The sequence below is a fragment of the Rhipicephalus microplus genome, chromosome 2 (genome assembly GCF_043290135.1).
Source record: "Rhipicephalus microplus isolate Deutch F79 chromosome 2, USDA_Rmic, whole genome shotgun sequence".
Lineage (NCBI taxonomy): Eukaryota > Metazoa > Arthropoda > Arachnida > Ixodida > Ixodidae > Rhipicephalus > Rhipicephalus microplus.
The window spans coordinates 156035315-156047851 of record NC_134701.1 but is presented as its reverse complement, the minus strand read 5'-3'; the positions used below and the strand labels follow the sequence as shown (position 1 = coordinate 156047851).

The following is a 12537-nucleotide window of genomic DNA, read 5'->3' as shown; positions in this document are numbered from 1 at the left end:
TCAAGTCAAATTGAACAGGAATAATCATCGCCTCGCAAGTCGGTGACGCGGCCTTGGGCACCACGGTCACGATGTCATTGACGTCGACGAGGGGTGCAGACGTTTTTCAATTTTTTCGCGCGTGCCAGACCACGCGTCTTCCGGCCAAGGATGATCGGGAAAGGAGTTTCCTAACCTTGCCGCCGGTGACGCCAAAGGAGTCGTCTTCGCACGCTTGCGAAACACGTCCTCGCCGCCCGCTTCCTAGGCCACTACTTTTTCTCTCTCCTATGTCGTAGCATCGTCTCGTCGTCACACGTATGTTTCTTTTGCTCTTTTATCAATTTTTCACGTCCTTTCCTGTCTACGCCGTTCATTTCTTGCCCTCTCTACCGATTCACTTTAGATCACGTCCGCAGTGCAGACGGTGCCCACTATTGCTCTTGCTGTCTTGGCGAAAAGATTGTATATAGCAGCGACGCTTCAATCGAGCTGAAAAGGTGAGCAACTTTTTCTTTCTCCTGCTATTCTTTTTTACAGAATGGCCGTGATTGTATGTTCGTGTCGCCGAGCCTCGTATCTTCCGAACGCCTCGTGGTTAAGAAATGTGATCACTGATAGTTGAACTTATCTTATAGCGCATTACTTAACCGACATCTCGATGCAAAATTGCATGGCTCCGATACGGCTGCATAAAAGAGAGTGAAGACAGTAGAGAGATCACAAGCTGCGCTGAGTACTAGCCCGAGCATACCTTTTGAGCAATTTTCAACATCTTTCTGTGGTATTTCAGCTCCGCCTGCTTGTAACGCAAGCAACTTTAAGTGAACTAACGGTAGCTTGCAGAGTTGTGCAGCAGCTCTGTAGCAAATAGCAAGCCGACGATGCATACTTTAGATTAACGGTACATTTGAACGCCTTTATACTTACAGTGGCTAGTTTGCGGAGGTCATATTCAACATATTTAGGTAAGGCTCATTTTTTTCTCGTTACGTTCATGGCGTCTACATGCACTACATTTCTTGTAGTTTTTTTTTAGAGTAGCACTACAATTTCTGTGAACCATACTCACGTTGTCAACACTGTTTCCTTGTTTATTTTTACGTATGTTATTAGCTGACAAGTGAAGGAAGACAAATCTATTAGTCATCCGTAACGAATTCGCAAGTGTTTAGACTCCTAATCTACGTTTGTTAAGACAGACGGATGATAACGAACTTGTTATGCAGCAAGAATGCGTCAACTGGTAACCTATAAATATTAGAAATCAAAGCTTTAGGTTAGCATGCAGCCATCATATTTCTTTAGGCAGCACGTGCTAGGCAGGTGCGCTTGCTACGACACACAGCGATGCCAGCTCCTGATGGTTTTGAATCAACTTGACCCCGGACCATTTTGTGTGCAGAAGGTACTAGGACCTTGGGCATCTGCCTCAGTTGCGCAGAAAGCAACTAAAGCACTGCTACTTTACCTAAAGTCAACAAACCTGAGCGACCGCCTGTAGACTGTGTGTGCTCCCCGAGTGTGCTCGTGATTGTGCGTACCTTCTCATCTCTCTTCAACCTCTTTTCTCCCCTTTATCCCTTCCCCAGTACAGGGTAGCAAACCGGATGTGCGTCTGGTTAACCTCCCTACTTTTCCTTGCATCTTTATCTCTCTCTCTCTCTCTGGCGTAATGAGTTTATGTAAAAAAAACACAATCCCAGGCGTCCTGAATATGTCAGACATTGAGGTTCCCGAAGTGTTCATTTCATATGTGTCCTTTGCTGCTGCAGTCACCTTTCAATCAATAGTTCTCTCTGTTATTTTTTGATGCCTTGGGCACGCCAACACAATGTACCCTAAATGATAAGCCATTGGCATTTTTCAGTAGTTATAACAGTCACTAAGTAAACGATCTCTGTCCTCTCCTTTGCATGCAGACTCGCCTCACAGAATCTGAAGAGGATGACCAAAAGTTTACGAGCGTTACTCAAGTAAAATAGACTTCGCAAATATCCGGCCATAAGAAACACATAACACTACCGCAGTATCGTACTCTCCTCTGTGAGCCATGCCAGCGCCCGTGAGCAACACCAATGGACTGTGCAATGGAGGAGCTAAAGAATCTCGCCCCTTCGTGTTTAGAAACCTCCATTATTTGCCCATAACAGGCTTCCTGAGCTCTCTTATCGCCATGATTGTACCTTACGCCATCAGCGTGTACTTGGGGGACACACCTGCGATTCTGCCCTTCATCAGGTAAGAACTCAAAAACATATAAATAGAGCATAAGATTAAATATATTTTCTTTTTGTTAAATTGTAATTTATAATTAAGAATAACGGGAAACAAAATGCACGTAGGAGCCTAATGCATATAATCACCACTACCTGTACATTGTTTATGCAATTATTAGCTTCCACTCCTCAATGTACGGTTGTTCATGCATACTAGACAAATCCATAGCAGCGCTCATCGGGGCTGTGGTGATCGGCGAACGCATCAGATACTTTCAACTAAATCTGCTGCGTATGAAGTAAATCTCAGTAGTCGGAAAGCCTTCAATAATTGCAATTGTACTTCACGAAATCATAAAGATTTCACATTTGAGAAGGCCTGAATGATCATTTGACACAAATTATGAGGTGTAGCATCCCAAGTCAGAATAATGCGCTATTGGGGACGACGTACAAGAGGGCCAAGGTAAATACTTTCGAAGGATTGAAGCAGCAAGCTCACGCTCGGCAGCAGAATGACATTCACTGCACCACCGAGCGCGTTCTGTTCTTGTCACCGCTACGGCACAGTCAGATTGTACAGCACAATCAAACCATGCGTATACAGTTTGCTGCGAGATCATGCTACGACAACAGCACCGTTGCTGCGTTAGTGTGGAAATGCGGTCGGCGGCACGTATTCAGTGGCGCTTCGCTGTAGGCGGTTCGAGTCGATTGTCAGCGCGTGAATCGCGTTGACTTCAGCCTGACGGTGACAAATACGATCCCCACAGCCACATCAATGCACGAAGCCGGGTTACCATTATTATTACGTTAGAGAGAATCGCAACCTGCCAATAAAAGGGGTTTTAGCCATCGGACCTAGTCATATTTTGCATGGTGCTAGATGTCTTTTTTTTCTTGCTTCATTTCTAACCTACCACAATGGTCTAGGGGTCATATAGCACTTGAATGCTGACCCGCAGGTCGCGGAATAGAATCCCCACCACGGCGGCCACATTTTTGATGGAGACTTAAATGCCTGAGGCCTGTGCTTTTAAATATAAATGCCATACTCTACTACACGCTGGGAGCTCTCTGCTACGCGGCGCCTCTCATAATCGTATCGTGGTAAGAGACGATGCAAGGAGCGATTCGCACGGCGAGTTTTATTCCGCTCGCCGCTACAGGTACCGACTCTCTTCATTCTTGTGGCAATACGAATTGTGAACTGCGATTTGTGAGAACATCGAAGGGTACGATAGTTTTTTTTTCCTTCGTTTTTCTGCGCGATCTTGCCGATTCGCGCCTCATGTGTTATTCTCAGTGGTCTAGTTTACTATGAGTGTATTGAACTATTGAGAGGAATGTGCCGCGACATCAGTAGTGCATATTTCCGTAACTCTTAAGCTAAGCCTCCGGCAGACAAGGCAGGTAACGGCAGGCCCGCACCCCTAATGCAAGTTTAATCGCGTGTAACTCGGTAAGATAGACACTTATGAAAAGTTGAAGCAATCAGATAATAAAGGACAAAATAAAAAAAAACTTTATTTAATCATTCTTCCTTCGCCCTAATGTGGCTTCTGAGCACTGTGAAGTAGTCCACAAAAGCGGCATGAAGCATTGTATCAAGATAAAATATGTGTCATCTTTTGTAGAAGCTAAAAGCGAGAGGAACTGGTGGTTTCACTACAAATACACGCAATAATTTGGCAAGAATTAGGCATGCTTACCGGAAAAGCTGGTTGCAAATGCGCCTACAGTTTTTTTTTTTCCTGAAGGCCAACATATTGCAATTAGTGCGGGAATGATACTTCGTCCTACAACTTTATTATTCGTGTGGGCATTTCAATTACAAAAAGAACGTCATTATTGACAAGAATAGAGTTCTTCGTTTTGTGTTTTCTTGCAACAATATATATTGCAGCGAGTAGTTAAAAAATTATACAACAATGTGAAATAAATAGTCTCAAAATACTCAAATAACTCAAAATACATGTCCGTGCTATGTCGTTATAGTGACGCTGGTGGAGATCCTCCTCAGAGTATAGTGTTCGGCTTGTTCCTAGGAGTCACATCTTTCACAGGTAAGGAACTTTTGACAAAGTGTTTTCTACGGTGATTTTCGGTCTCGTGGCTTCCGTATTGCATGGAGTACAGTAGGCTTTCGCATATCGTCCTTAGCATGCAGGATTACCTGTTGCGTCTTTTTTAAATAATTGCTAAGGTTGTACGCGAGAAGGCACCCTCTTTCTCAGCAGCAAACTATTTGGCTGAGCTCCTCTCGCTGGAAGCATGGAGAGAAAGGAATGTTACAAACTGCGAATAAATTGACACCGTAAGACTTGGGGATATTCAGGGTCATTGTGGTAGACAAAAGGACCCACAAGTGTTAATCTTACGCTATGGTTTAGCAGAGACAAGCATGCTTCTGCGTTTCTCCATCGCAGTGATCTCCGCTTAGCTAAGGGCAAGCTTGTTGTTAGTGACTATAGCGTAGTGCTCAATATCACTACGCTATAGTCAGGTAGCTAACATGGTGGGTCCATTCAAAGCGTTAGTCGATTTTGAAGGACAGATTTTTGGTGGGGACATTGGTGGAAACCATTCCTATATTAGTTATTATTCAACCGTCTAATTAAATATGTGAGCCGCACACTTTCCGCACACGTTTTCGATGAAGCCGACATTTGGCTTGGCTGTGTTGCAAAATTTCAACGCATGTTGATGCTCACATTTAAAGAAGAGAAAGGTACTCTGGCAGTCTGATTTTCGCTTCACAGAAAACCTCCGTGATAGACCAGTACGAACGTACTTACAAGGTTGTTGGAGGCACACTTCTGTAGAAGAAGGATGTTTGAACCGGGAAAATACAAATAAACAGCATTCACATACGCAAAGGAGCAATTATAAAGGGTTCTTGAATGGGGGACACTTGAAGGACATCTTTTGATGGCGCGTATCCTCTGACCTCGGAGTGCGCTAGCCAGCATATTTTTTCCCCTCCGTGCGATGAAGCCTGATAACATCAAAGACGACCAACATGATGCCATGAGTATTCGCTGCAGTGCCCGTGAAGTAGTTCAAGGCGTGGTCCTTGCCAGAAAAGCAATGCCGAATGTTGACAGCTACGGGTGCCGCCGGCATGGACACCCCTCGTCAGATCGGCCGTCCCTCACAAAACGGGGGGTCAGTAGCTTCAAGGGGAATGCCTTTCTCTGAAGAAAACATCTCATTTATTTAACTCCGTGTGCATGTTTTGCTCAAGTATTTTTGATCTAAGGTTATTCCTACGCCTCAGAATTAGACCTTCCGTCCATGAAAATGTATCACAAATGTTTCCTATCGCGACTCCGTTTATTCGAGGATATTGTTCACTGGCAAGCAGCATCACATACACGATCACAGATAGGGAAAAAATGGGTAGAAATTGATACACAGGCGCCGAATGAAGAAAGAAAGGAGCAAACTCAAGCAAATGGCTGGCCTTTTGAAGCGTTGAAATCACGTTTACTTAATGTAGGAGGGAGTTGACTTGTCAATACTTACTGTTTTTACAGATATCAATACATACAGGCATCATTACGTACAGACAAAGAATACTGACATATTCACCGTTTCTCTACCCCGTTTCTCAACCATAGGCGTATTACGTGCTCGACTTCCTTAACGTAAGAGTTTTCAACCTATCTGATAATGGTATCGCTAATATAAGACTGTGGCCTGTCTTTTAGTAGTATTTACTAATAAAAGCGGAGCCCTCGACCTCAGTTTTTTTTGTCCTTTCCTAACAGTCGTCCGTTGTACAGATACATTTCAACACGTCCTTTACATGTTTTCAATGTGCTATAAGCTTAATGGCTGTGACCTGGTGCCCTTCACATCAGTCACAAGGCTGATCACGGCCGCCATGGTCAAAATTACGTGGGAGCAAAATGTCAATGGGTGTATGCGAAGAGGATCAGAATCACATCAGAAAAAGAAAACATACAGGCGTTCTAAACCCGGAATCGTCATTGTATTTCGATTTGTTTTGTGCACTCATTTCTTCGTGCTGATATTTAGTTTTGCCTGACAAAAAATACAAGGGCTCACGGCTTTTTCTATTAGCATAAATATGCTTTTGTATTTAAAATAAAACCATTATAAGTGTTACGTATGCGCTACAATCAAAGAGAGCACATAGTGCCAGCGAGTGACTAGCCACACCAAAACAGAGTGAAGTCGAAGCAGATGAACTACAGCACAATAATTTTTTCTTGTCATACATAGCAACTCATGGTCAAAATTTCTTATACAGATACCACTTAGCATCGCTGGTTTTAGGTAGAAAACTAGAGCGTCCCGACAAAATATTCGTGCGCACATACCAGCAGCAACAATAAATGGGAACTAAATTTCAGTCAGAAACAACGAACGTTTATATTGTAGGGTGTATAGTATTTACATTTTTGTTGCACAGCATTCATTCAGCGCAATGAGAGCGCGGCAACACACAACAAGCAGAGGAAGAAGCGCACTGCACAAGCGCGCCTCCTCATCTGTTCTTGCTCTAGCTGTTCGTTGTGTGTTGCCGCACTCTAAGTTTGACGAACATGAAATACCAAATGGCCCACCTTTCTACCCTTTTGCCGATATACTGTACTACTTTTTCGAAGCACAACCAGCTAGCAAACCACACTTGTGAAGTTGGGGGGGGGGGGGGGCAAAAAGGGGTTTGGTGGGCCAAGCCATGTCCTAGCTTAATCTTGCAACCGGCCCCAACCTAATCAGTATAACCGGAATCCACAATTATCACTGTGTCATTCAGAAAGAATGTGCAAGACGTTCGGTATGTTTAGAACATATGTTCCATGATTTAAACTGCTGCTACATGTGTTAAGAAAAATCAACCATTTAGAGTAGATGGTAACGGGTACCCTACTATGGGACCACGTACAAACAAACTCCCGAGAACGCCTGTGATTTTTGCAAAAGTGTTCGACGATTCACAGTATACATCACTCTACTATGGGAGATCACGAAGCTGTCCCAGAAGAAACGTAAATCAGACGTCGCTATTATTTAACTACATCTTTACAATTCTGACGTACCTTTCCAGAGCATTACGAAAATCCTTAGGTTACACGAAAAGACGCTAAATCCCAGAAGGCGGATGAAATCCGTGTGCGTTTAAAAAAAGTGGTGAACGATTTTGAGTACTTCGTACTCTACTATTGAAGAGCATAACACCTTCCTGTGCACCTCAGCCTTGATGAGTCTGTGTCGACAAAAATTACGCCGTGAAGCAGTTCATGACATCGAACAAAATGAGCCGATTGGATTAAACTTCCTGTTTAGAAAAATGTCTTTTCACAGACGTCAATAACATTTCAATAGAGCATTTTTTTTGGACATGTGTGTTTAGAAAAAGTTGGTAATGATTTAGAGTACTTAGAACTCTACTATGGGAAAGCATATAGTCGCCCCGTGTGTTTAGAAACGTGGTTTACGATTAATAGTTGTCGCTACTCTACTATGGGAGAGCTGATAGCCGTCCCTTGGACCTCACACAGTCGATATCAAAGACCCACTATGCTTTTGCGTTTAGAAAAAAATATTTACAGCATGTAGAGAACACAAAGGCTTCTTACCATTCCAGTAACAGGGCACATACACTTCGGCACATCTATGTTTCACGAATAACATCACTACGTTACAGTGAAGACATTCGCTCTAATATACACGACAACGTTGGCATATATGTACAAAAGAACTCAATGCGATATCATGTAACAATGATATACCGATACAATAGATGCAATGAAACATGATTTGTAACAAATGAAATCATATAGAACAACTCAATGGGTGCTGCTTAGCACCAAGTCGGTCGAAAAATGAGTTGTATCCTTTCGTGTTCTACCTTGACGAAAGGGCACGACCAATGCCGCAGGAAGTCGTGCTCCCCGAGGAAGAAAAGCTCCTCAGAGAGGAACGCGAGGATCTCTCGTCTCATTCTCCCCAGTATCGGCCACAAAGCACGCCGGCGGCAATCGGCAGCTACGGCCTCACATCGGTTTCTCCAAAGGCTGAACAGCCCCGCAACTATTAACTGAGCGGAGACGTGGCCACGCGGAAATCGGCCGTTGGACACGAAAGTTTGCACACCCCGTCCCCGAAAACCAGCATTAACCGCACGCCAAAAAAAAGCGGGAAACAACACATTCAAACGTCGCATGTCGATTGGTCTCTACCATGACGCAGTTGGGGCAAGTGGAAGTGTGAACCACCTGCCATCGCTGCAACCGATCTCGCGTGGGGAGCAAGCCCCAGCCCAACCTCCAGACAAAGTCTCTGAGATGCCCTGGCAACACTGCGGCAGTTATTGGTTTCTAAGCACGGTTCATTGTAGATTGACGATGCTGGGGCAACAAGGGTCGCAGAAGGGCAGACATTGTGTCCACCACTTTACAATCGGCCACCTCTATCTCTGGGCACGTAGCTTCCAAACGTCGGTGAAATACCAGAAGGGCTTAATACAAAGATGGTAATTCAGTTGATTGGGGACCTTCGTTAATTTGGCTTTCCGGCAAGAAGACACGTAGTGATGGCCCCAGATGGTAGTGAGCCAGTGTCTGAGCGGGCATGCCATCATTGCTCAGTATTCGCAGTAGAGTGCGGAGGCACAACGTAGAAGCCGCGACGGAAACGTCGGGGATTGCAAAACCCTTAGCCATAAATTTTTATAGGGCGTGTAACACGACGCTTGTGCTTTCGATTAATGATGTTCCTGAGGAGACATATATGTGTCACTGCTTTTAAGAAAAAGACTTGAATGTACTGGCCAATTTTATCTCAGATCCGGGCATCACACCTGATTCTACGTCATTTCTGAGATTAGGAATAATGAGCCTTTAGTTTAGAATTTGTGTGGCGAATACATTAGCGCAGAAAAGTACTTATGGTTGGAAAGAAAAACAGCTTCATCGACTCTTTTAAAAAGGTGATTGAGAAGCGCGCCGATGGTGGTGGTGGTGAAACAATTATTAACCATTAAATGGTTACAGAGAGGTGATTGGGTTGGGGCCTTATTGGCCTCCTACCATCACAGCACTATGTGGAATCCCTATTCCGTAGCTCCATTGGCAAGCAACGCCGCCCGCGCCCGTTGAACCAGAGCCTCTTGAGCCTTCAGGTCTTGACAGCCGAGCAGGGCCGCCTCCCAGTCCTCTCTCGTGGGATTAGGGTTGGGGGGGGGATAGATGGATCAGACTGGCACGCCCAGACGATGTGGAAGGTGTCAGCCACCTCACCACAGAACTGGCACGTGCCATTAAAAGATGAATCGAAATGTTTTAGCACTGCAAGGCACAGTACAGTATTGGTAAACAGTTTTAAAATGAGGTGCTCGTCCGCGCGATGCAGTCCCTTACAAGGGTCTGCATAGCGCCGGTGCTCCTCCTTGTAGTAATTGGTAATATCTTTGAATGAAAGGGCCGAATTGTCTGATTGGGAGTACGCTTCCAAAGACAGGGAGATAGCCCGGGAAGAGAGTGCGCGGGCGGCCTGATCGGCCTGTTTGTTACCCCTGAGTTCTTGGTGACCGGGTGCCCAAACCAGATTTCGCGGAGTTGGATTAACGTATCAGCAGCTAGGTTCCAGTATGCGCTGAGCAAGCGGCGAAGCCCCCCCCTAGCTGATAGTTCCGACAGGCCCCTCGTGAGTCGGTGATGATAAGTTTAGAAGAGGGATAGGTGAGAGCCAGAGCGATGGCAATCTCGAGACTTCGCGTGTGTTGTGCTGTAGGCTATGAAAGTGAGCCCGTTTACGGTGTTTGCGTTGTGTATGACTGCGGCTGTATACCACCCCCCATGGTGCGGGCCGGCAACGTCCACGTAGCACACGTGTTCCCCTTGACCAAAGTGTCGCTGCAACGCTTCCGCGCGCGCCTGGCGGCGACCACTGTGGTTTTCTTTGGACATGTTGCGGGGAAGGGGACGGATCCGGAGGGCGCGTCTCCAAGGTTCTGACACTCTCGCCCTTTCCTCAATATAGTAATCGCGTATGATGTGTATTCGGTCCAAGAGGCGGCGACCGGAACGGGTCTGTGCAAGCCGCGTGTATTGGTTAACGAGGTGAGCTTCACGAAGTTCCCGGTAGGTACTCACCACGCTTAGGGCCAGAAGTCTCTGGTTGGACGTGGTGATAGGAATGTCGAGAGCCCGCTTCATAACTTTACGGTGGATGACTTCGAGTCGATCATCCCCGTGTTTGCGTAGGTACAAGTAGGGAGTCGAGTAGAGTATTCTACTCGTTACGAAAGCATCGGCAAGTCGCATTGCATCCCTGCTTCGTAATCCGCCCTGCTTGTTGGAGACCCGGCGGACCATACGGCCCACCTGGTCTCCCACCGTGCGAAGTTTGGCTATTGTGGTGTCGGCCTTGCGTTGGTGGTGTATGAAGAGGTGAAGAACGCGAATCTCCTTGGCCTCACGGATCGGTCCCGAGTGAAGACTGACATGAAGCTGAGTTGTGTGAAGTGCGCCGAAGTATTGCGGGAGAAGAATATATCTGCTTTTAGGTTGAACCCGTATTAACCGACTACAGGCTTCACCCACTGTAATCTCGGAGTAGTTTTTAAATGCGAAGCATTTCTTAGCAAGTTTGGCAACTTTCAGCGTATCTATCTATCTATCTATCTATCTATCTATCTATCTATCTATCTATCTATCTATCTATCTATCTATCTATCTATCTATCTATCTATCTATCTATCTATCTATCTATCTATCTATCTATCTATCTATCTACCTAGCCGCCTACGACTTTTAGCTCTCCTGGCCGTTTATAAAATGCTATCGATACCAAACTTGGTATGGCATAAGATAACTGTGTGAAGAACATATTGAACAAGTCACAACATGAAAATCATGACATATAAGTCATGAATGTCATAAATTTCATTTCGTGGTCGAACACCTTTTGCGGTGGTTTCATTCACATAGCATTTTGCTAAACTGGTATGGTATGGCAAGATTGCGTGGCGAACACAAGAGACAGACCCTAACATGAAAATCATGGTATGCGTGTCATGTAACAACATGAATAAATGCCAGGCTAATGATGCGCTCGCGGCTGTTTCACCAGCGTCACTTTTACCAAATTTGGTATTACGGTACGTGAATGATGACAAAGGTATGTGATTGGTGAAAACATGATAATGATGGCATGCGTGTCATGTAACAACATGACTACATGCTACGTTCATGGTGCGCTCACGGCCGTTTCGCTAGCTTCACATGTACCAAACTCCGTATTACGCGACGCGAACGAGCGACATAAGTAAATGACACATCCAAACATGATAATTACGACATGCGTGTCATGTAACAACATGACTACATGCCACACTGATGATGCGCTCACGGCCGTTTCGCTAGCTTCACATATACCAAAATTTGGTATTACGTGACGCCAATGGATGACGAAGGTATGTGACTGGTGCACACATGATAATCATGAGATGGGCGTCATGTGAGAACATGACTACATGCCACAGTGAAGTCGCCAGTACATTTCGACGTGACGCGGTGCGCGTGTTCACCGGCGTTCATTTCATCGCGTCATGCCGGCGTTGCCACGCCAGGCGCCAGTCCTGTCATACACTCGCAGGCGCAGGCGCACGCCGCGCTGCGCTGCTTTCACGCATGCGCATTTCATCGCGTCAGGCGTTCCTCCGTCACAAAAAGAGGGAGACGCAGAGTTGTCCGCGTAGCGCATCGGCGCGAATTGCAGCATGTCACATTTAGCACCGGTTGCCGTAGGGCCGCGCCGACGGACGCTGGTCGCGCCTGTCGTCAGACAATAGAGTGCTCGCGTTTGCCTAACGTAGCGTCGCAGTGCCCAGCGTGCGCGCACGTCGACGCTACATTGAAGTATATTGGGTCCTTATGATGCGCTCACGGCCGTTTTGCTAACTCCACATATACAAAACTTGCTGTTACCTTACGTCAGTATATGACGAAATATATGACTGGCGCAAACATGATAATCCGAACATGCGTGTCTTCTAAGAACATGACAACATACCACACTCATAGCGTGCTCGCGGCCGTTTCGCTAGCTCCACATATCTATCTATCTATCTATCTATCTATCTATCTATCTATCTATCTATCTATCCGCTTACGACTTCTAGCATTCCTGGCGGTTTCAATAATGGTATTGATACCAAACCTGGTATGGCAAAACTTAACTGTATGAAGAACATATTTGACTAGTCATAACATGAAAACCGAACATGTATGTCATAAAAGTCATAATTTACAATTCATGGTCTTGTAGCTCTTGCGGTGGTTTCGTTCACATGGCATGTTGC

General features: G+C 45.5%; 1 protein-coding gene across 2 annotated transcripts in view; it reads left to right on the top strand.

The window, feature by feature from the left end:
- Positions 1–350: 350 nt before the first annotated feature.
- The window catches only part of LOC119170662 (DNA damage-regulated autophagy modulator protein 1), a 28518-nt gene continuing 16331 nt past the window's right edge, over positions 351–12537 (top strand). The window contains exons 1-4 of one of the 2 annotated variants that reach the window (XM_075886941.1): positions 388–479; positions 912–947; positions 1902–2220; positions 4197–4264. In XM_075886941.1, the coding sequence (XP_075743056.1) occupies positions 2033–2220; positions 4197–4264 (256 nt within the window). In that variant the 5' untranslated portion in view covers positions 388–479; positions 912–947; positions 1902–2032. Of the gene's footprint in view, positions 480–911; positions 948–1901; positions 2221–4196; positions 4265–12537 lie in introns of both variants that reach the window. The other variant, XM_075886940.1, reaches the window with a different exon arrangement.